General features: G+C 45.3%; 1 protein-coding gene across 1 annotated transcript in view; it reads left to right on the forward strand.

Moving 5' to 3' along the window:
• Nucleotides 1-24,709, forward strand: part of LOC105464874 (galactose mutarotase) — a 76,933-nt gene that overhangs the window by 6,467 nt on the left and 45,757 nt on the right. Inside the window, exons 2-4 of the mRNA XM_011712982.2 lie at nt 5,384-5,538; nt 11,508-11,714; nt 19,306-19,387. Of these exons, the coding sequence (XP_011711284.2) occupies nt 5,384-5,538; nt 11,508-11,714; nt 19,306-19,387 (444 nt within the window). The remainder of the gene's footprint in view (nt 1-5,383; nt 5,539-11,507; nt 11,715-19,305; nt 19,388-24,709) is intronic.

The following is a 24,709-nucleotide window of genomic DNA, read 5'->3' on the forward strand; positions in this document are numbered from 1 at the left end:
CAACAAAAAAAACCAACTATTCCTCCAAACCAAGGAACTGGCCTGGCGAGTGCTGCTTATTTCTTTCACACGCATCCCTGTGAAGAGACCACCAAACAGGCTTTGTGTGAGCAATAAAGCTTTTTAATCACCTGGGTGCAGGCAGGCTGAGTCCGAAAAGGGAGTCAGCGAAGGGAGATGGGGTGGGACCGTTTTATAGGATTTGGGTAGGTAAAGGAAAATTACAGTCAAAGGGGGTTGTCCTCTAGTGGGCAGGGGCGGGGGTCACAAGGTGCTCAGTGGGGGAGCTTTTTGAGCCAGGAGAAGGAATTTCACAAGGTACTGTCATCAGTTAAGGCAAGGACTGGGCCATTTTCACTTCTTTTGTGGTGGAATGTCATCAGGTAAGTCAGGAACAAGCCATTTAAATTTCACTTTTGTGATTCTTCAGTTACTTCAGGCCATCTGGATGTATATGTGCAGGTCACAGGGGATATGATGGCTTAAGTTGGGCTCAGAGGCCTGACAATCTCCAAGACGTGATTGTTTTCAGGCAGTGGTCACTTGTAAGGGGATTCTTGCAAGCCCGAGTGGTAGGAGCCCTGCGGTTGTCTTTGTGGTTGTCTCCAACACCCAGTATGCCTCCGGCAGAGAGCGGGAGCTCAGTGTTCACTTGTTGAATGAATCAAAGTAGGACTCAAAAATCTCTACAGTCAAACATCTTGTTTTTTAGAAAAAAATTCTGCTTTTCTATAATTTTTGAGTTTCTGAAAAGCAGATGAAACAAAACCAAGGAAAGATTGTTTGGCTCTTTGGGACTCCTTTTGGTTAACCAGTGTATGGGATTTTAAAGCTATTTTCAGAAAGAGAAGAAGGTGGGGAGAGGTGGGAACAGGAGAGAGAGATCAGCCTGGCCTATGCCTAAGGATGGAGGTAAGGTCAACAGAAAGCCTGTGCTTTCCACATAATTTGATACTGAAGAACACGAACTCATGAACTAGACTGTATGGGTTCAAGTCTTTGTTCTGCCACTACTTAGCTGTGTGTTTTGGGGCAAGTTATTTAACTTTTCTGTCCTCAGTTTCCACATCTGTAAATTGGGATAGTAATAGTATCTACGTCATAGAAACGTTCTGAGTATAAAATGAGGTAAATGTAGAGCACTTAGAAAGTGGCTGGGATACACTTTGGGAGGCCGAGGCAGATGGATCACCTGAAGTCAGGAGTTTGAGACCAGCCTGGCCAACATGGTGAAACCCCATCTCTACTAAAAATACAAAAAAAGGCTGGGCGCGGTGGCTCACGCCTGTAATCCTAGCACTTTGGGAGGCCAAGGCAGGCGGATCAGGAGGTCAGGAGATCGAGACCATCCTATTTAACACGGTGAAACCCCGTCTCTACTAAAAATACAAAAAATTAGCCAGGCATGGTGACGGGTGCCTGTAGTCCCAGCTACTCAGGAGGCTGAAGTGGGAGAATGGCATGAACCTGGGAGGCGGAGCTTGCAGTGAGCCAAGATCCTGCCACTGCACTCCAGCCTAGGCTATAAGAGCTAAACTCCCTCTCAAAAAAAAAAAAAAAAAAAAAGCACTCAGTAAGTGTTAGCTCTATTATGATAGTCCATGGCAACACTCTGATGCACCTGCAGATTAGCAAAGAAGCAAACCAGGAAAGGCCTGGAAGAGAAGGATTAATGTTTAATCTGTACCCAACCAGTTGGGTAATGGAAACCTGTGACCTGTAACTGGCCGAATGAGCTCAGGATCTGTATCCTGAGAGCCTCTCCATCCCGTGGAAAAATAGTTCATAAGCTTGAATTGCATTCTCCGCTGATCTGAAGTAGACATGACAGATACAGAGTACCATGGGAAAAGACAATGGAATTCAGAGGACGTCTGAGTGAAAACTAGAGTGGAAAGTAATCTTGGTGATAATACAGAAAACAATCTCCAAACCTTAATCTTTTCTATTGTAAACTAAGCACAGAGGAACTTAAAGAGCAGAAAAGTACCATAATATGCCCACACACAAAGCTGTAAGTGTGAAGATGCTACTTTGCTTTGTACAGCCCCTCCCCTAAAAAGGCCCCAAACAGTTTGTGCTCATTATATAACCATCAAAAGGAATGTGGGGCCAGGTGCGGTGGCTTATGCCAGTAATTTCAACACTTTGGGAGGCCAAGGCAGGAGGACCACTTGAGCCCAAGAGTTTGAGACCAGACTAGACAACATAGGGAAACTCTGTCTCTACCAAATAAAAAGTAAAAAATTAGCCAGGCATGGTGGTATATACCTGTGGTCCCAGCTACTCCAGAGGCTGAGGTGGGAGGATCATTTGAGCCTGGGAGGTCAAGGCTGCAGAGAGCTATGATGGCTCCACAGCACTCCAGCCTGGGCAACAGCGAGATCCTATCTAAAAAAATAAAAAGGAATATTGGCCGGGTGGGGTAGCTCACACCTGTAATCCTAGCACTTTGAGAGGCCGAGGCGGGTGGATTGCCTGAGCTCAGGAGTTCGAGACCAGCTGGGCAACGTAGTGAAACCCTGTCTTTACTAAAATACAAAAAAAAAAAAAATTATCTGGGCGTAGGGGCATGTGCCTATAATCCCAGCTACTTGGGAGGTTCAAGCAGGAGAATTGCTAGAACCCAGGAGGCGGAGGTTGCAATGAGCCAAGATTGCACCACTGCACTCCAGCCCGGGTGACAGAGCAAGACTGTCGCTAAAGAAAAATGAAAAGGAATATGGTAGATATGTCATGACATGGAGCAATCTGAAGATATTTGATAAATGAAAAGTTGCAGAACAATGTATGATTATAGTGTGATACTCTATATAGTATGATTTTCTTTATATAGAATGTGTGATTGTGTATTTGTATATTTGCTTATATGTAGTTAATTCAAATTTTAAAATAAAGTATATGTGCCAGACTGTTAATAGTGGTTACCATTGGAAAGGAGGGGAGTGGAGAGGTGAAGGAAGGCTTTTGTGTTTTATTCTTTGTTTAGGTTACTAGATTTCACAAATAAAAGTACAGGATGCCTGGTTAAATGTGAATTTCAGATAAATAGCTTATACTATTTTTTTTTTTTTGAAACGGTGTCTCACTTTGTCACCAGGCTGGAGTGCAATGGCTCGATCTCAGCTCACTGCTGGAGTGCAACAGCTCGATCTTGGCTCACTGCAATCTCTGCCTCCTGGGTTGAAGTAATTCTCCTGCCTCAGCCTCCCAAGTAGCTAGGACTACAGGCGCACACCATGATGCCCAGCTAATTTTTGTATTTTTGGTAGAGATGGGGTTTCACTATGTTGGCCAGGATGGTCTCGATCTCTTGACCTCATGATATGCCTGCCTCGGCCTCCCAAAGTGCTGGGATTACAGGCATGAGCCACCACGCCCGGCCACAACTTTTTTTTTTTTTTTTCGAGACAGAGTCTCGCTCTGTGGCCCAGGCTGGAGTGCAGTGGCACGATCTCAGCTCACTGCAAGCTCCGCCTCCCGGGTTCACGCCATTCTCCTGCCTCAGCCTCCCGAGTAGCTGGGACTACAGGAGCCTGCCACCACGCCCGGCTAATTTTTTGTATTTTTAGTGGAGACAGGGTTTCACTGTGTTAGCAAGATGGTCTCGATCTCCTGACCTCGTGATCCACCCGCCTCGGCCTCCCAAAGTGCTGGGATTACAGGCGTGAGCCACCGTGCCCGGCCCACAACTTTTAAAGTATAAGTATGTCCTGCGTATTTTAATAACATGAACATACTTATACTAAGCAATTATTTACTGTTTATTTGAAATTCACATTTAACCAGGCATTCTATATTTCCTCTGGCAAGCCTACTCTATATCCTTGTGTATTACCTAACTCTCTTTAAAGGATATTCTAAAGTACTAATTATGTGATTAAAAAAATAAGAAAAGAGGCCGGGCGCGGTGGCTCAAGCCTGTAATCCCAGCACTTTGGGAGGCCGAGACGGGCGGATCACGAGGTCAGGAGATCGAGACCATCCTGGCGAACACGGTGAAACCCCGTCTCTACTAAAAAAATACAAAAAACTAGCCGGGCGAGGCGGCGGGCGCCTGTAGTCCCAGCTACTCGGGAGGCTGAGGCAGGAGAATGGCGTAAACCCGGGGGGCGGAGCTTGCAGTGAGCTGAGATCCGGTCACTGCACTCCAGCCCGGGCGACAGAGCCAGACTCCGTCTCAAAAAAAAAAAAATAAAAAAAATAAGAAAAGAAAGAAGAATAAGATCGTTTTCTCTCGAGACCACAGGAAAGTATAACTTTGGCCTAGAGAAAAGGAGATTACAAAGCAGTGTTATACAGTCTGCCATCAGCCATAGTTTTGTTTCCTGCAGTTTCAGTCACTCAGAGTCAACTTTGGACCGAAAATAGGTGCATACAGTACAATAAGATGTCTTGAAAGAGAGGGAAAAGACTGGGCACGGTGTCTCATGCCTGTAATCCCGTCACTTTGGGAGGCCGAGTTGGGTAGATCGCCTGTGGTCAGGAGTTTGAGACCAACCTGGCCAACATGGTGAAAGCCCGTCTTTACTAAAAATACAAAAATTATCTGGGTGTGGTGGTGCATGCCTCTGCTCCCAGCTACTCAGGAGGCTGAGGCAAGAAAATCACTTGAACCTGGGAGGCAGAGTTTGCAGTTAGCCAAGATGGGGCCACAGTACTCCAGCCTGGGCAACAGAGTGAGACTCTGTCTTAACAACAACCACCACAACAAATAGTTTTATAAAAAGAAAGAAAAAAGCACACAGATGCATGTATTAAAAGATGGAAGACTGTGTGTGCACATAAGAATATTAACAGTGGTTCTCTCTAGTGATGAGATGAAGGATAATTTCAGTTTTTTCTTTGTGCTGTATAAAATTCTTTACAATTTTGTATAATGAATATTAATTACTTTTGGAAAAGGAAAGGATCATATGTAATGAAAGCCATTTTCTGTGATTTGGTGAGGACTTTGACATGCCCAAGATGTTACCATGTGCAGCATCCCTCTGAAGAAGGTGGGGGACAATGGCATGCGCCACACCTTTGGATTGAGGGTTTTTTGGGTTTTTTTTTGAGATGGAGTCTTGCTCTGTCACCCAGGCTGGAGTGCAGTGGTGCAGTCTCGGCTCACTGCAAGCACCACCTCCTGGGTTCATGCCATTCTCCTGCCTCAGCCTCCTGAGTAGCTGGGACTACAGGCACCTGCCACCACGCCCAGCTAATTTTTTTGTATTTTTAGTAGAGACGGGGTTTCACCATGTTAGCCAGGATGGTCTCAATCTCCTGACCTGGCGATCCACCCGCCTCGGCTTCCCAAAGCGCTGGGGTTATAGGCGTGAGCCACAGCACCCAGCCTGAATTGAAGTTTTAAAAGTGCTGTCATCCCTTGTCCTTGCAGGATACCTCCAAAAGCAGCCATACTTTGGAGCAGTTATTGGGAGGGTGGCCAACCGAATCGCCAAAGGAACCTTCAAGGTGGATGGGAAGGAGTATCACCTGGCCATTAACAAGGAACCCAACAGTCTGCATGGAGGAGTCAGAGGGTTTGATAAGGTAAGTCTGGCACATGTGATGGAGTTCCCTTTAGGCTCACTTTATGCGTACCTTCTGCTTGCCAGGCACGGTCTTAGGCCCTAGAGCACGTGTGTGGTGAGGAAATACAGGAAAGAGGCCACTCCTGTGGTTCAGGGCAGCAGGTGCAATGGGCATGTCCCAGGACCCATACTTCTCTAGTTCATCTGTTGGAACAGACAGGAGAGCCCCAAGAGAAAGGATGTCAGTCTTTGACTTAGGAAAAACAAGAAACAACGTTCTCACAGTGTTACGATCAGGGAATTGGGTTGGAGAGAAGTGGATTGATAACAGTATCTTCCACTTATTGGATAAGACACTGACATATATTATCTCTTACCCTTACTAAAACTCTGTGTTATCACTAAATGGGAAAACTGAGGCACTAAAAGACCACATGACCGGGCATGGTAGCTCACGCCTGCAATCCCAGTACTCTGGGAGGCCGAGGTGGGCAGATCACCTGAGGTCAGGAGTTTAAGACCAGCCTGGCCAACGTGGTGAAACCCCATCTCTATGAAAAATACAAAACTTAGCTGGGTGTGGTGGCCACCTGTAATCTCAGCCACTCAGGAGGCTGAGGCAAGAGAATCGCTTGAATGTAGGAGGTAGAAGATGCAGTTAGCTGAGATCACGCCACTGCACTCCAACCTGGGCAACAGAGCCAGACTCCATCTCAAAAAAATGAAAAATAAAAAATAAATAAAAGACCACATGACTCCAAAGTGGGACAACCAGGGCTGCCTGGCCCAAAACACTCATTCTTACACCATAGCTGCTGGTGTCCACCCAGGCCGCATGGGTGCCCCCATCCAGCATGCTTCCCTGTACCTGTCGTTAAGCCCCCCGCCCCATGCAGCATGGCCCTGCACCAAGGCCTGCCCTTCCACTGAAGTGCCTCCCCTTCCACTGAAGTGCCTCATACCTCAAAATCATATCAGATTCTCCCCAGTTCCTCCCCTCCATATGAAAACGTCCCTTCTTTAAGCGGATCCCTAGAAAACAAGGTCAAGAAAGCAAATTGATCGAACAGCTTCTCCCTGGGTTGGGAGTGCTTGGCCCCCTGCTTCCTAGCCCCATGGGAGTCTACAGGTTAACCCCAGTGATTGCTCTCTTACTAGTCTGATTTCAGGCTGTGAAGGAGTAAATTTCAGTAGTTAACTTTCTTTTACATTATACCACCCAGGTTATTTGCTAGAGAAGAGCCAGAGAAGACAGAAACATGTATGCCCACTAATGGTCACAGTTTCTTCTCTTCTGCCTCTAACCATCACTTGTCCTGCAGAAGGAGGCTGGTGGCTCTGGCTTCCCTGCTTCCATGAGCTTCCTGCTGGTGGCCTGGAACCAGACTGACTGCCCCATGGGTTTCCCTTTCCTCAGGATGGGACTCTTCATGCCAGGGAGGCAAAGGGCAGCATGTGCTCTGCGCATATTAGTGCAGAGTCTCTAGAACATGCCAGGATCATGAGCAAACCCCAACCAGAGGAAGTAAGGCCCAGCCTGGCTTCAGACAGGGATCTTCAGAGGAGCCTTAGGACAGCACCTCGTTGTAGCTTGTCCCTGCTCCCCCTGTTCACTGTGGCATTTTCCGTGGTGTTACTTAACTTATATTCCCTTCAAGAACATAGCAAAATAGTGAGTGTATGTAGCCTTCAGTGCAGTGTGCCCTTGAGCCCCTTCTGTGAAGCGGGGGGCACAGTAGGCCGGGGACTCCTGAGGCTCACAGTATAAAGAGGGAGGTGGACTCTTACATGATAACTGTTAAAGGCGAGAAGCCACAAATGCCGCAACAGATGACAACAAGGTGCAGTAGGAACTGGGTGTGAACAAATGAAATAGCAACCTAGGAGGTAGGATTGGAACTGGCCTTGAAGAGCCAAAGCATTTCATTCAATACATGGATATGGGAGAGAATGGCTGCACAGTGGCCCTGAGAGGGATAGGGAAATACTTTGAACGTTTTTTGGTTTTTTTTTTTGAGGTAGAGTTTTGCTCTCGTTGCCCAGGCTGGAGTGCAATGGCGCCATCTCAGCTCACCACAACCTCCGTCTCCTGGGTTCAAGCAGTTCTTCTGCCTCAGTCTCTCGAGTAGCTGGGATTACAGGCATGCGCCACCACGCCTGGCTAATTTTGTATTTTTAGTAGAGATGGAGTTTCTCCATGTTGGTCAGGCTAGTCTCGAACTCCTGACCTCAGGTGATCCGCCCACCTCGGCCTCCCATAGTGCTGGGATTAAAGGCTTGAGCCACTGCACCTGGCCGACTTTCAACATTTTTATAAAGCCACTGAAAGTTTTTGAACAGTCGGTTTTGACATAGTGCCATGCGCCCATCAGATGAACGTTGTTTTACATTGTGTCACGTCTCAACAATGACTGAATAATTGTTGGTTTGGAGGTATGTGTTTTTCTATTTATACCAATGCTTTTTTTTTTTTTTTTTTTTTTTGAGATGGAGTTTTTTTGCTCTTGTCCCGCAGGCTGGAGTGCAATGGCGTGATGTCAGCTCACTGCAACCTCCGCCTCCTGGGTTCAAGCGATTCTCCTGCCTCAGCCTCTCAAGTAGCTGGGATTACAGGCATGTGCCACCACGACCGGCTAATTTTGTATTTTTAGTAGAGTACAGGGTTTCTCCATATTGGTCAGGCTGGTCTCAAACTCCAGGCATGAGCCATTGCACCCGGCCACCAACACATTTTTTTTTTAAGATGAAAGTTGAATAGGATTTGAAATGGTATAAGAAGGTCTAGAGCTGCAAAGTTTCTGGAAATTTAGAAACTATAGGCTCAGGGAAATCATTCTATAAATAGGAATTATACTTAACCAATCATATTGGTTTACCAAAAATCTTTCCATTGTGTCCTTTCTCTGCAAAAGAAAAACTAGGTAGCAAGTTAAGATTTCATTTCAATTATTTAATTCTCGAAATGTTCTATTTGGGATATTCTATTTCCTTTTTAATTACACATGTAACAGGCTTCATATTTTGAGTGTCTTGACAGTTCAACCTTTCTGGGAGCTAACTAGGGTGTAAAATGAATTTTTCACTAAGCTCGGTGAAAGTATTTCACATACCAGCTGCTTTCACTGTAGGTAAAGGCAGAAACCTCCGTTCCTGCTGGGTTCTCCTTCCTGGCAAATGCCGCGTCTGTGAGAGCAAAGTGGACAGATCCTGGGCTCAGAGGCCACTCCTGGGTCCCACAGAGGCTATTATCTTTCAAGTCTATAGAGTTTGGCCTCAACTTTTTTGTTGAAAAGGAAGATTCAAACAAAAACTTCACTGAGACTAAAATGTGGAATAGTGGAGACAGCCAGTCCTGAGTTTGAACCCCAGCTCTGTCACAAATAACATGTATAACTTTATCTATTTACTTATTTTTTGAGATGGAGTCTTGCTCTGTTGTCCAGGCTGGAGTGCAGTGGTGTGATCTCGGCTCACTACAACCTCCACTTCCCAGGTTCAAGCAATTCTCCTGCCTTAACCTCCCAAGTAGCTGAGATTACAGGAGCCCGCCACCACACCTGGCTAATTTTTGTATTTTCAGTAGACATGAGGTTTCACCATGTTGGCCAGGCTGGTCTCAAACTCCTGACCTCAAGTGATCTGCCCACCTTGGCATCCCAAAGTGCTGTAATTACAGGTGTGAGCCACCGCACCTGGCCACATGTGTGACTTTAAACAAGATTTTTTTTCCTTCTAAACAATGGACAGGAAGTATAAAACTCCCTACCCTCCCCGACGCACACTAGGTATGTGGAAGGTAGATGTGGGTATAAGTTAACTCCACTGAACTCAATTTGCTCATCTGTAAAATGGAGGTAAATAATATTTGTTGAAGCCACATGAAATTGCCAGTGTTCAACTGTTTTGACCTACAGTGATGGTCATTTCATTTGGTTCAACCAAATCTGTACCTTGCAAGATGATTTATGTAAAGCACTAGGTCATTGACTATTCAGCATTCAACAAATCGGAGGTCTCATGCCTGCAACAGGCCCCTTCTTTAGTGATCCCAGAGCTCTCTAAAGGCACTGGGAATCTCTGGCCAACTCATCCCCTGATAATATAGAATAACGGAACAGACTCAGGATCCAATCCAATGCCACACACTAGCTGTGTGGCCTGAGGCAAGCGGTTTATCCTCACTGAGCCTCCATTCTTTCATTATTCAATGAGGATGATGTTACCTACTTTAAGTCTGCTTTGAGACAGATGAGACAGTGTCTGTGAAGTTTCTAGCAAAGAGTCTTGACTCATAATGGGTACCAGATAAATGTTCGTTTTCCTTTCCCTGTAAGTGTAATCTTAGAGCCTCTAGGACAAAGTTGAGAACAGCCACTATGTTAATCCAAGATTCCAATTCCTATTTCCAAAAGCAAAATGCTTTTTATTTATTTATTTACTTTTTGGAGACAATGTCTTACTCTGTCACCCAGATTGGAGTGCAATGGTGCAATGGTATGTGCCATCTCAGCTCACTGTAGCCTCAACCTCCTGGGCACAAGCGATCCTCCCTTCTCAGCCTCCTGAGTAGCTAGGACTACAGGTATGCACCACCATACCTGGTAATTTTTTTTTTTTTTTTTTTGAGACAGAGTCTCACTCTGTTGCCCAGGCTGGAGTGCAGTGGCACGATCTCGGCTCACTGCAAGCTCCGCCTCCCAGGTTCACACCATTCTCTTGCCTCAGCCTCCTGAGTAGCTGGGACCACAGGTGCCTCCCACCACGCCTGGCTAATTTTTTGTATTTTTAGCAGAGACGGGGTTTCACTGTGTTAGCCAGGATGGTCTCGATCTCCTGACCTCATGATCCGCCTGCCTTGGCCTCCCAAAGAGTTGGGATTACAGGCATGAGCCACCGCGCCCAGCCCATACCTGGCTAATTTTTAAAACTTTTTTATAGAGATGAAGTCTCACTATGTTGCCCAGGCTGGTCTTGAATTCCTGAGCTCAAGTGTTGGGATTACAGGCATGAGCTATTGCACCCGACCACAAAAAAAAAAAAACTTTAAAAATAAACTCCATACTTTTTTTGTCGGTCTTAGAATCATATTTTCTAGAACAAGAAGAAACTTCGAGATAATTTCTTCAACCCCTTTATTTTATGAAAGAGATTAATGCCTAGAGTCACACAATGGGCTAGGGACAAATGAGGCCCCCCAAATCAGGACTCTTGACTTGTGGGCTACAACTCTTCTTAATGGCACAAGTGCCTTATTTGTTTTGAACTCTGCCTAGGGAACACAGAGAGCCTTGCAGGAATTTTAATAAATGTGTGTATATAGTACCCCCAAGAGACAGGGGCTGATTTATTAAAGTTTTTTTAGTACTCTCAGCAGATATTGCTATATGGCATTTAGCAGAGTGGGGCTACAAGATTAAAAAAAAAAAAATCAAAGAAAAATCATCAAAGAAGAGGAGGGGAAAATATTGTAGACACACATATACATACAAAGTTAGAGAAAAGAGAATGGGGAGTGTGAGAAGGTAGAGAAAAACAAAAATTTGGAATAGTTAAAATCCAGGGGCCGGGTGCGGTGGCTCATGCCTGTAATTCCAGCACCTTGGGAGGCCGAGACAGGTAGATCACTTGAGGTCAGGAGTTCGAGACCAGCCTGGTCATCATGGCGAAACCCTGTTTCTATGAAAAATGCAAAAATTAGCCAGGCATGGTGGCTCATGCCTGTAATCGTACTCGGGAGGCTGAGGCTCGAGAATCTCTTGAACCTGGGAGGTGGAGGTTGCAGTGAGCCAAGAATGTATCACTGCACTCCAGCCTGGACAACATAGTGAGACCCTGTCTCAAAAAAAAAAAAAATCCAGGCTGTCATTCAAAAGTCTTAATTGATTGTATAACCATTTTCCTTGTGAAATCAGTTGTCTTTAAATATTGAAATGTGGCTTTAACTTGAGGTTGGAGCAACTACACAACTTTGAAAATACTTTTTTCCAGGTACTCTGGACCCCTCAGGTGCTGTCCAATGGCGTCCAGTTCTCGCGCATCAGTCCAGATGGTGAGGAAGGCTACCCCGGAGAGTTAAAAGTCTGGGTGACATACACCCTGGATGGCGGGGAGCTCGTGGTCAACTATAGAGCACAGGCCAGTCAGGCCACACCAGTCAACCTGACCAACCATTCTTACTTCAACCTGGCAGGCCAGGTAAGTGAATTTGTTCTTTTCTGCTTCGTGCTTTGTGGAATGTCCTGGGCTGTGGCTAGAGAGATCAGAGCAGTGTGGAATTGCTGTGGCAGTGAGGTCACCCTCATGATGACAAAAAGGGCCCAGTAGAGGACTTATAGTAGGTGCTCAATAATTGAAAATTATAGAGAAAGACAGAATGAGTACATTGTACTGCCAAGAGAGTACCTATTTCCCATTTGCTTCAGACAGGTAACTAACTGTTTCAAGAACTCCCTCTCAGAATCTAATTGTAACATGCACTTATATTTGCTTTCCTTATTCCACTTCTATTCCCCCCTAATTTGTTCCAATTAAGATGCCTTCCACCCTTGGAGCTTTGGAAATGGCATGGCCCAGCTCCTTTAGATATGCTGCCAATATGTGTGTGTTTCCCCTGTGAACCTGCCACCTCCTCCCAGGGGTTTGGGTGGGCCAGTCCTGCCCTGCACAGTACTGTGGAAAGAGCACTGGATTTGTATTTAGAAGACCTGTTTTTTTTTTTAGATTAATAGGCATGTTCTCGATTTCATAATCATAACACTACCTACTGTTTGTCAGCTGCTGTTAGAAGCCCTTTATGAAGTTGTTGGTTAAGACACTAAAATCAACCCAGCAGAGGAATAGACCCCAGTGGGGGACCACTTGAACTGCCCACCTAAGAGTGGTGTAGAGCTGCTGACAACCCCCCTTAAGTGATCCCTTCTGAACTACCTCATTCTCTCCTAACGGTAACAGTTTAGCTCATTGAGGAGGCTATCATATCAGACAGAATAAAAAACTCAGCTAAACTCTGTAGATTATATTTATTACTTCCTCTTTATCTGAAGAACTCATCATTGTCCACTATACTTGACTCACTTTGGCCTCATTTTCTACCGCAAGATGATATTCACAGTCAGCTAGTAATATCTCACATTTTTATACTGTTTCAGGAGTTTGCTGATGATCTGCTGGGTTCTGTTTTCTAGAATTTTCCCAAATTGCAGAGTTAATTGGTTCTTGTAAAATTTCCAACGTTCTCCCTTTAAAAAAGTTGACCCTTTACTTGCGTGTTCCTTATCTTCAAGAACTTTCACCATCCTTCTTGAAATCTTAAAAACAAGTCCGGGTGCTGTGGCTCATGCCTGTAATCCTGGCACTTTGGGAGGCCGAGATGAGTGAATCACCTGAGGTTAGGAGTTTGAGACCAGCTTGACCAACATGGTGAAACCCCGTCTCTACTAAAAATACAAAATTAGCTGGGCGTGGTAGCATGGGCCTGTATTCCCAGCTATTCGGGAGGCTGAGACAGGGGAATCACTTGAACCTGGGAGACTGAGGTTGCAGTGAGCTGAGATTGTGCCATTGCACTCCAGCCTGGGCAACAAGAGCGAAACTCCATCTTTAAAATAAATAAATAAATAAATAATATTAAAACCAAAACAAAAGACAAAAATAAAACAAACACTCAGACCTAAGAGGCTCTACTTCTTAAAATAAGTTCAGAAAGAAACGACAGAAATAGAACAAAGTATTGTTTTATGTAGGTAATAAACTTTGGTGATAATTCTGTTTTTTACATTTCTGCGTACTTAGTACATCCTATTTAATAATGGGGAGGGGAGATCTAAAGGAATAGATTCAGAAATAGAAAGAGAAATTATGCATGCAGTATTCCATCTGCCAGTGTGGAATACCTCCAATGAAGGTAAAAAGCCTTTTTTTTTTTTTACCACCCTTCCAGTCCTGCAGGGACTTGGAGTGATGGGTATTTCTGAATCTCTTTTTAGACTGAATAGTTTCCTAGATCTTAGACGCCACCCAAAAGGGCAGTCAGTATAAACTTCCTTCCATATACCACAGATTGAATATCCTTTATCCAAAATACTTGGGGCCAGAAATGTTTTGGATTTTGGAGATTTCCAGATTTTGGAATATTTGCATTATGTATACTTATTCGTTCAGCATTCCTAATCCGAAAACTCGAAATCTGGAATGCTCCAGTCAGTGACTACTTTTCTGAGCATCATGTTGGCACTCAAAAAGCTCAGATTTTGGAGCATTTCAGATTTTACATTGTCTTTTTTTTTTTTTTGAGACGGAGTTTTGCTCTTGTTGCCCAGGCTGGAGTGCAGTGGCACAATCTTGGCTCACTGCAACCTCCACCTTCCGGGTTCAAGCACTTCTCCTGCCTCAGCTTCCTTAGTAGCTGGGATTACAGGCACGCACCACCACACCCAGCTAATTTTTGTATTTTTGGTTGAGATGGGGTTTCACCATGTTGGCCAGGCTGGTCTTGAACTCCTGACCTCAGGTGATCTGCCCGCCTCTGCCTCCCAAAGTGCTGGGATTACAGGCGTGAGCCATCTAAATCTCTGAAAAGATTTTAGATTTTCAGAGTAGGGATGTTCAACGTGTATCTTAGTAAGTGTAGCTTGAATCCACAGCCACCAGCTTCAGGTTTGAAGGTGGATGGGGGCACCAGCCTTCTGAGGCACTCCAGTAGGAGTGGATGATCACCAAGCCGGACCTGGAGTCAAGGGCTTCTGCATCTTCGGAATATCTCTTGCCATATCTTGAGAAGCATTATCATATATCTCAAACCCTCCCCAGGGACATAGCTCAAAACCTGATATTTAAATTAGTCAGCTCATCTTATATATTTTTGTGTGTTATTTAAATTTAATAAGTGGTATTTTTGTTTCCATCTGCTTCCTCAGTATTTTGGCTTTTGTCTTCAGCCTTGTCCCCTCATGGCCACAGCTCCAGGAATCACCTCCTCATATAGTCACATCCAGAGACAAAAAGACTAATTCCTTTTTTCATATCTCTAATGTCCTCTTTTTAAGAAAAAGCAATACCTGGCCGGGCGCGGTGGCTCAAGCCTGTAATCCCAGCACTTTGGGAGGCCGAGACGGGTGGATCACGAGGTCAGGAGATCGAGACTATCCTGGCTAACACGGTGAAACCCCGTCTCTACTAAAAAATACAAAAAACTAGCCGGGCGATGTGGCGGACGCCGGTAGTCCCAGCTACTCGGGAGGCTGAGGCAGGAGAATGGCGTGAACCCGGGAGGCGGAGCTTGCAGTGAGCTGAGATCCGGCCACTGCACTCCAGCCTGGGCGACAGAGCGAGACTCCGTGCCCCCCCCCCAAAAAAAAAAAGAAAAGAAAAAGCAATACCTTTCCTAGAAGCCCTCCAGCCAACTTTCTCTGACTTCTCATTGGCCAGAAGTGTGGCCTATGCTCTGCCTAACCCAATCGCCAGCAAGGGAATTAGGCCACGATGATTGGTTTAGACCAGTCAAAATTCGCCCTCTGGGAACGGAGAAGGGGAGTCCCCTTCCCTGAATATCTGACTATCTGGTCTAGCATAGGATAAATCAACAAACCTGGTTTCTCCCTGGGGGCACAGAGTTGCTGGTAAAAGAGTTGCCATGGCTTGTAGGTAGTAACCCGCAGTGTCTGTACCCTCCTGCTAGGAGTGATAAGAGCTGAGTTAAGGCTGTAGTAGTGACATTGCGCAATGTCTTTAAAGTCCCCTGCAAATCATGATGGGCTCTATAAATGGTTAATGTTACAAATGGGTAGCAGCCAAGCAAAGTTAACCAAAACAAATACTGAACCCAGAGATGGGCCTCAAGGTCTGTTTGTGAATCAGCATTTCTTGCCAAGTTTTCATCAGTCTTGAAAGGAAATGATTCCAACAGTAATATTCCACCAGAGTAGATCATTGCATTTTTCCAGCCTAGAAGAGTCATAAAAAGAAGCATGCATCTTTTTTTTTTTTTTTTTTTTTTTTTTTTTTTTTTTTTTTGAGACGGAGTCTCACTGTCTCCAGGATAGAGTGCAGTGGCGCAATCTTGGCTCACTTCCACCTCCACCTCCCAGGTTCCAGCGATTCTTCCGCCTCAGCCTCTAGAGTAGCTGGGATTACGGGTGTGTGCCCCACGCCTGGCTAAGTTTTTACATTTTTAGTAGAGATGAGGTTTCAGCATGTTGGTCAGGCTGGTCTTGAACTCCTGACTTGAAGTGATCTGCGCATCTCAGCCTCCCAAAGTTCTGGGATTACAGGCGTTAGCCACCACGCCCAGCCACAAAGCATGCATCTCTTTAATGAAGGAATGTTGCTACCGCTTGGTGACCCTTAAGAAGGTGGGTGCCTGATGAATGTTCTTTTCCTTCTCCTCCTAGGCTTCTTCCTAAATCTTAGATTCATCAGTTTATTTGGTGTGTGATTTTCATGTTGATTCATTTCTCTAGTGCTAAAAAAAAAAAAAAAAAAAAAAAAAAACCAAAAAAACAGAAAATGGAAATTTCTAAGCAGCTTTATTTATAACAGTAAAACACTGGAAACAACCCAAAAGTCTATCAACAGGAGAATGGATAAACAAACTGTGATACATTCATACAATGGAATACTACTCAACAGTACAAAGAAATATAACATGGATGGTCCCAGGAGCGTTACGTTGTGTGGAAGTAACAAGGCACGAAAGAATATATACTGCATGGATCTGTTTCTAAAGAGGCAGGCACCTAGGAAACAGAGGGAAGACCTGAATTAATGCTAGGCCAGGAGTCTGGAGAATGGCTTTGCCTCCTGCAGGCGTCCTCGTTGGATGACATTAGATAGATTGTGTTCCTCTAGGCTTGTTTGTGCACAGGAAGTATGGAGACGCTTCAGTCCGTCTGGGTTCTCCTTTTCTAACACGCTTCAGTTCTGTATGTGGGCTGCAGCTCCCAGTTTAGTGCCACCAAGGCCTTGAACCCAACCTTCGCACCCCTTGTCTCGGCTGACCCAAAGCCCTCCGTGTTGAGCTGAGTAATGAACAAATAGGGCCAGGGAAGTGCAGTAGTCCCAAATTCTCTTCCCTCAGCTCCTCTCCAACAGTCCCAGGGGCATCTTCAGGTGCTGGCACCACCTGAGGCATGAGAAGATGGCAGGAGAGAGAGGCGCACAGAAGATACATCAGCTCGAGTCTAGACCTGCTCTAGGCAGGGGTGCAGACCCCCTCCCATCTTGGACCTGCCACCCCAACTCAGAGCAGGGACCAAACAAGCTGTAGGAAGTGCAGAGGAGAGGCCTCTGCCCTGGCCTTGTCCCCCACCCACTCATACCCCTGTCCAGCATGCACCCACTGGGAGAATACAAGAGCATCATGGTTCTTCTGGCCAGGCGTGGTGGCTCAAGTCTGTAATCCCAGCATTTTGGGAAGCCATGGCAGGCAGATTACTTGAGGTCAGGAGTTTGAGACCAGCCTGGCTAACATGGTGAAACCCCATCTCTCCTAAAAATACAGAACTTAGCCTGGCATGGTGGTGGGCGCCTGTAATCCCAGCAATTTAGGAGGCTAAGGCAGGAGAATTGCTTGAACCCTGGAGGTGGAGGTTGCAGTGACCCAAGATTGCACCACTGCACTCCAGCCTGGGCGACTGTAAGACTCTGCCTCAGAAAAAAAAAGAATCGTAGTTTTTCAGAAAAAGAGCCAGTTTCTGTCATGTTTAGACATGCATTCTCATGGTCTCTCAAATCTTGACCTTTCTTCTCAGAATGACTCAGTTTGATTGTATGGTCCAGTCTTTCAGACCATAGAATCTGTTTCCAGCTAACCTGTCCTAATCCTGTCTCAAAAAATCGAGTTGGCCAGGCACAGTGCCTCACACCTGTAATCCCAGCACTTTGGGAGGCTGAGGTGGGTGGATCACCACCTGAGGTCAAGATTTCAAGACCAGCCTGGCCAATATGGTGAAACCCCATCTCTACTAAAAATACAAAAATTAGCCGAGTGTGGTGGTGCACGCTTGTAATCCCAGCTGCTCGGGAGGCTGAGGCAGGAGAATCGCTTGAACCTGGGAGGCAGAGACTGCAGTGAGCCAAGATTGCACTACTGCACTCAGGCCTGGGTGACAGACCGAGACTCTGTCTCAAAAAAAAAAAAAAAGTCTACTGGGCGTGGTGGCTCACACCTATAATCCCAGCACTTTGGGAGGCCGAGGTGGGCAGATCACCTGAGGTCGGGAGTTCGAGACCAGCCTGGCCAACATGGAGAAACCCCTTCTCTACTAAAAATACAAAATTAGCTGGGCGTGGTGGTGCATGCCTGTAATCCCAGCTGCTCGGGAGGCTGAGGCAGGAGAATCACTTGAATCCGAGAGGTGGAGGTTGCAGTGAGCCGAGATTGCGCCATTGCATTCCAGCCTTGGCAACAAGAGCAAAATTCGGTCTCAAAAAAAAAAAAGTCAAATGTCAAATTTCCCCTGAGGGGCAAAATTATCCCCAATTGAGAACCACTAGTTTAGCTTATCTTTGAGCATTCACTAAGCAAAAGCCCTCACTTGGTTTCCCTTCCGCATCTTCTGGTGTGAAGCTTTAAAATATGTTGCTATTGAATAATAGCAATATAATATAAAAAAATTATTTTATATAATAAATAAATAATAATATAAAATAAGCATTTGTATTAGAAACATGCATGTATAAAACTATTTGCTGATTTACAAACAGCACAATGCACCTTTTCTAAACTGTTGTTCACAAGGACCCTGGAAAAGGTAGAGGCATCAGTAGCCCAAATTTATTTTATTTTGTTTAGTTATTTATTTGTTTGTTTATTTATTTTTTGAGACGGAGTTTTGCTCTTGTTGCCCAGGCTGGAGTGCAATGGTGTGATCTTGGCTCACCGCAACCTCCACCTCCCGGGTTCAAGCAGTTCTCCTGCCTCAGCCTCCGGCGTAACTGAGATTACAGGCATGCGCCACCACGCCCGGCTAACTTTGTATTTTTAGTAGAGACGGGGTTTCTTCTTTTTGGTCAGGCTGGTCTCCATCTCCTGACCTCAGGTGATCCACCCACCTCGGCCTCCCAAAGTGCTGGGATTACAGGCATGAGCCACCGCGCCCGGCCCCATTAGCCCAGTGTTAAACCAAAGGAAATGAGAGTCTATGAGGTTAAATAAATTCCCTGGGACCGCTCAGGAAGAGCTGGAACTAGACCCCAGGCCTTCTGACACTGACCAGTACTTCTTGCACCAGCCTTTGACTCCCCCGAAAAGGGCAGACTGCATCTTCATGGAGGAGGTGGGCAAATTCTCAAAAGCAGGGACCGCAGTTCTGACATCTGGGCTTCTGTCATGGAGCAGAGAGTGGGGCCTCTGTGTGGAAACTGGGCTAGAGGGGAGTGCCAGGTGCACCCCCAGGAGTGAGCCTGGAGCAGTCCCCTGACCTCTCAGGATGTGTTTCTGGTTACCAGCCCTTGCTCTTCTGGTTGCCTGGCGTGTGAGAAGAGTAGAAGAAACACCTACATTAATAAGCCAAAGTCCAAAAGGCTTTCAAACCACTGTGGTCTCTGATTTTTCACCTTCATATTCTATTTAGAAAAGAAAATGCGTGCACACTTGAAAGTTTCTTCCAAATTTATCTGTTGCTTTATCTACCTACACTTAAATGATTATATTCAATCATTACCATCAGCCAAACAAGATTTTAAAAGTTTTTGTCAATGCCTGAAAACATTTTTGCAAGAGAAGTTAAAAAGTGGGTATATGAAATAAGACTAAGCAGAAAACCTTTCCCCTATCTTTTCCTCCCAGGGTTCCCCGAATATATATGACCATGAAGTCACCATAGAAGCGGATACTTACTTGCCTGTGGATGAAACCCTGATTCCTATAGGTTGGTGAATTTAACCTTTTTGTGTGATGTGGGATCGTGGATTGGCTCTTGAGGCCAAGAAAGGACATTAGTGGAGAAAGTGGTGAAATCTTTATAAAGTCTGTAGTTTAGTTAATAGAATTATTCCAGTGGTAATTTCTTAGTTTTGATATGTGTACTGTGTTTATGTAGTCTTAGCATGAGGGAAAGCTGGGACAGAGATGTAGTATTTTTACCACTTTTCTGTAAGTCTAAAATGATTTCAAAATTTTAAAAATTTTTAAAAAATGGTGAGTAAGATAATACTTTACTGGGGATGGGCATGGTGGCTCACACCTGTAATCCCAGCACTTTGGGAGGCCAAGGCGGTTGGATAACTTGAGGCCAGGAGTTAGAGACCAGCCTGAGCAACATGGTGAGACCCTGTCTTATTTTTTTTTAAGGTTAAAAAAATGTTTTTTTGGCCGGGTGCAGTGGCTCACGCCTGTAATCCCAGCACTTTGGGAGGCCGAGGCGGGCAGATCACGAGGTCAGGCGATCGAGACCATCCTGGCTAACGTGGTGAAACCCTGTCTCTACCAAAAACACAAAAAATTAGCCGGGTGTTGTGGCAGGCACCTGTAGTCCCAGCTACTCGGCAGGAAAATGGAGTGAACCCGGCAGGTGGAGGTTGTAGTGAGTCGAGATCGTACCACTGCACTCCAGCCTGGGCGACAGATAGAGACTCCATCTCAAAAAAAAAAAAAAAAAATTTTAATGCAAGAGAAATTTAAAAAAATTTTAAATAAGTTTACTGGATACTCGTCTTACACCAGGTAAGAGCTTTTGTTTTAGTTGGCTTTTTTGGGGGTTCGGGGGAGGGGACAGGGTCTCACTCTGTTGCCCAGGCCGGAGTACAATGGCGTGATCTCGGCTCATTGCTGCCTTGACCTCCGCAGGCTCAGGTGATTCTCCCATCTCCACCTCCTGAGTAGCTAGGACCACAGGCATACACCATCATGGCCGTTGTATTTTTTAGTAGAGACAGGGTTTGACCAGGCTGGTCTCAAACTCCTGGACTCAAGCAATCTGCCCGCCTCGGCCTCTCAGAGGGCCCGGATTACAGGTGTGAGCTGCTGCGCCCAACCACTTTGTTGTCTTTAATGGGTTGAGTTTATGGCTGCTAGTTCAAACTTTTTATGAGGAAGAAAGGTAAGCATGTGAGCCTGCATACCAAACAACAACTTCAGTTAACAGCAGGCATTAGGAACTCCCATAAATAGAGTAACTACAAAACTAATTGGAATAATAAGGAAAAATTGAGATCAATGGGGTCAAATTTTTGGCATCACAGTTTTGAATATTTTCCTGGCTCCAGGGCTGAGTTTAAAGGCTTTTCTGTTTGTCTTGGTAGCACATGTCATCTTGTGATATTTACATGACTCAGTAGAAGGGCATGAGTAAGCTGGCCCATCTGGTCCTAGAGTCAGAATTATTGCAGTAGAACTATATGTTGTGAACTGCAAGGAAAAAATAGTGGTGGCTGCTGTTTTATGACTGATAAGGAAGAAAGTGAACCAATTAGCTTCTAAGTGGAGGTTACGAAATAAGTGCACATTTATTTGTGTATATTTATGAAATCTTCTCATGCTATCTGGTTGAGTTGATCAGATGAAAATCACAACAGGGCATAATTTGTGCATTTAAAGGCCCTGTAAAGGCCAAGTTATTTTACTTGATTGTAAAAAGTCATTGTGGCAAAGCATAGTAGGGCTTAACATGCACTCTAATGGACTGTATAAAACTTGTGTTCGCTGGGTGTGGTGGCTCACACCTGTAATCCCAGCACTTTGGGAGGCTGAGGCAGGGGAGGATCACTTGAGCCCAGGAGTTCGAGACCAGACTGTGCAACACAGTGAGATCCCATCTCAACAAAAAATTGAAAAAAAATAGCCAGGTGTGGTAACACGCACCTGGGGTCCCAGCTACTCAAAAGGCTGAAGCAGGAGGCTCTCTCAAGCCCAGGAGTTGGAGGCTGCACTGAGCCGTGATCTCTGCTACACTCCATCCTGGGCAACAGAGCAAGACCCCATCTCAAAAAAAAAACCTAACTGGGAATATATATGCTATATTTCAGCTTTTTCTTTTTTAAAAAAAAAAAAAAAAGACCAAACTATCATTTATAATCATCATCTTTTCATGAAAGAATATTTTAGTACCATAAAAGTGTAAACCTATTTAATCTCAGAATAACAACTATTTATATTGAATTTATGTAGCTTTTTAAAAAATATATGGTATCACTTGGAGCCAATACTGTAAAAAAAAATAAATAGCAGATTATCCAAATGTATCTGTTTTCTGTGGACCAGTGAAAATGTTATCACTAACTCATAATTGAGAACTAGTAATTGATCTGTAAGGCCACTTCTATCTCTTGCATTCTTTAATTCTACGAGGCTCCTAGCACAACATTTTAATGCTATTTCCACAACTCTTCAAATGCTTTAGAACTCTATCATTGAAGTAAATAAGTTGCTGCAACTTCAGAGCTCATGAAAAATTTGTAATTCTCTCCTACCTATCCATACTTGAGCCAGACCTACATGTTATACCTGTTTGCCCAGTGACACTTAAACAGAAATTATGGTATTGTTTTCTCTTTTCTCAGAAGTCCTTAAGAAACAAGTTTATTGGGCACGGTGGCTCAGGCCTGTAATCCCAGCACTTTGGGAGGCCGAGACGGGCGGATCACGAGGTCAGGAGATCGAGACCATTCTGGCTAACACGGTGAAACCCCATCTCTACTAAAAATACAAAAAACTAGCTGGGCGAGGTGGCGGGCGCCTGTAGTCCCAGCTACTCCAGAGGCTGAGGCAGGAGAATGGCGTAAAAACCCAGGAGGCGGAGCTTGCAGTGAGCTGAGATCCGGCCACTGCACTCCAGCCCGGGCGACACAGCGAGACTCCATCTCAAAAAAAAAAAAAAAAGAAAAAAAAAAGAAACAAGTTTATTGTCTGATTCCTTTGAAACTTCCTCCAAAAATGGGTGGTAACTGCTACCTTGCACTTTAGGAATGTAAGAATTCACATGTCTAGCCCCCTTTCAACTGAGAACAAATCTCTAGGAGCCCAGATTTTCTCTTTTTTTTTTTTTTTCTTTTTTGTAGAGACAGGGTCTCCCTATGTTGCCCAGGCTGGTCTTGAATCTCTAAGCTCAAGCAATCCTCCCACCTGGGCCTCCCAGAGTGCTGGGATTACAGGTGTGAGCCACCACGCTGGTCCTCATCTGACTCTTAACACTGATCAAAACCCATGAGCTTAATTTTGAAAGAAGTCCAAAAGGCTTGCCCATCATTTGATCATTCAGAAGTGTTGCTGGGCTTTCCAGGAGCTGGCAGTCTATGGGAAGGGTCAGCCAGAATTGTGTCCATTACTCTGGAAAATATCAGGATAGACATAACTAGGAGACTTGGCACAGAGGGCAGGTACTGCTGAGGGGGCTTCCAGATAGAGGAAATGAGAGTTAAATAAAACCTGGAAGGGAAAGTGGAAGTTTGCCAGGGAGTGAGGAGGAGAAAGGTGTTCCAGATAAAGATGAACAAGTGTGGGTGGTGCAAGAAACAGCAGGACTAGCCCAGGGAAGTGCTGTGCTTTTGAAGCAAAACATTTGGGGACAATTTTAGTGGCAGAGAGTAGATGGGTCTGGAGAGGTTGATTGGGGCCATGTCAGATCTGTACCAGGCTCTGTGGAACTGCGATCCCTAGGGTGGCCCTGGGTGGCCCCAGGCTGGCCTGGAGCTCAAGGCTGATCCACATAGCTGACTCACAGGTGTACTTGAGTCCAGTCTCAAACTTCAGCATGTTCTGCCAGAGCTGGACTGAACCACAAGGCCACTTTCCTGAGACGGGCTACAAGAACCTATTAGACCAGGCCGGGCACAGTGGCTAACGTCTATAATCCCAGCAATTTGGGAGGCCGAGGTGGGCAAATTACTTGAGATCAGGAGTTCAAGACCAGCCTGACCAACATGGCGAAACCCCGCCTCTACTAAAAGTTCAAAACTTAGCTGGGTGTGGTGGTGGGTGCCTGTAATCCCAGTTACTTGGGAGGCTGAGGCAGGAGAATTGCTTGAACCTGGGAGGCAGAGGGTGCAGTGAGCCAAGATCACGCCACTTTACTCCAGCCTGGGAAACAGCGAGACTCCGTTTCTAAAAAAAAAAAAAAAAAACAGAAAGAAAGGAAGAAAGAAAAGAACCTGTTAGACCGGTCGTACTCCATTAAGACTTCTCAAAATAAATATGCACTACCTACCAACTGTGGTTTTGTTGAATTGAGAAAAAGAAGATACTGATTATCTGTGAGATAAGGTGAAGATTTATGATAATAGCTAGTATTTCAGGGAGGACTTTATAAATAATTCATAACACAAACCTGTAAGGTAGGTTCTGTTCATTTTTCTTATTTAACAGATGTGAAAACTATACAACAAGGAGTTAAAGTATCTTACAGAGGATGACCCAGTTAGCAAGTGGGGGAAAGCTGGGATTCACACCAAGGTAGTCTGGTATTAGAACTCAGGCTCTTAATAGACCTGCACTCTGCAGATCTTACAGTGTGGTTAGATGTCAAGAAGGTTCGGTGCCAGACACAGTGGCTCACACCTTTAATCCCAGCACTTTGAGAGACCAAAGATTGGTTGAACCCAGGAGTTCAAGAGCAGCCTGGGCAACATAGGGAGACCCCATTAATACAAAAAAAATGTTTTTAGTTAGCCAGGAGTGTCAGTGCATGCCTGTGGTCCCAGCTATTTGGGAGGCTGAGGTAAGACGATTGCTTGAGCCCAGGAGGTCAAGGCTGAAGTGAGCTGTGATTGTGCCACTGCACTTCAATGTGGGTGAAGAGCAAGACCCTGTCTCAAAAAAAAAAAAAAGGGCCGGGCGCGGTGGCTCAAGCCTGTAGTCCCAGCACTTTGGGAGGCCGAGGCGGGCGGATCACAAGGTCAGGAGATCGAGACCACAGTGAAACCCCGTCTCTACTAAAAATACAAAAAATTAGCCGGGCGCGGTGGCGGGCGCCTGTAGTCCCAGCTACTGGGGAGGCTGAGGCAGGAGAATGGCGTGAACCCAGGAGGCGGAGCTTGCAGTGAGCCGAGATCGCGCCACTGCACTCCAGCCTGGGCAACAGCGTGAGACTCCGTCTCAAAAAAAAAAAAAAAGAAGAAGAAGAAGATTTGGGAGGTAGGGGAGAGGCAGAAAGGAGTGAGGATAGAAAGAAAAGTAAATTAATTTCTTTCTTTTTTTTTTTTTTTTTGAGAATGGCGTGACCAGGAGGCGGAGCTTGCAGTGAGCCGAGATCGCACCA

The sequence above is a fragment of the Macaca nemestrina genome, chromosome 13, assembly GCF_043159975.1.
Source record: "Macaca nemestrina isolate mMacNem1 chromosome 13, mMacNem.hap1, whole genome shotgun sequence".
In the NCBI taxonomy this organism is placed as follows: domain Eukaryota; kingdom Metazoa; phylum Chordata; class Mammalia; order Primates; family Cercopithecidae; genus Macaca; species Macaca nemestrina.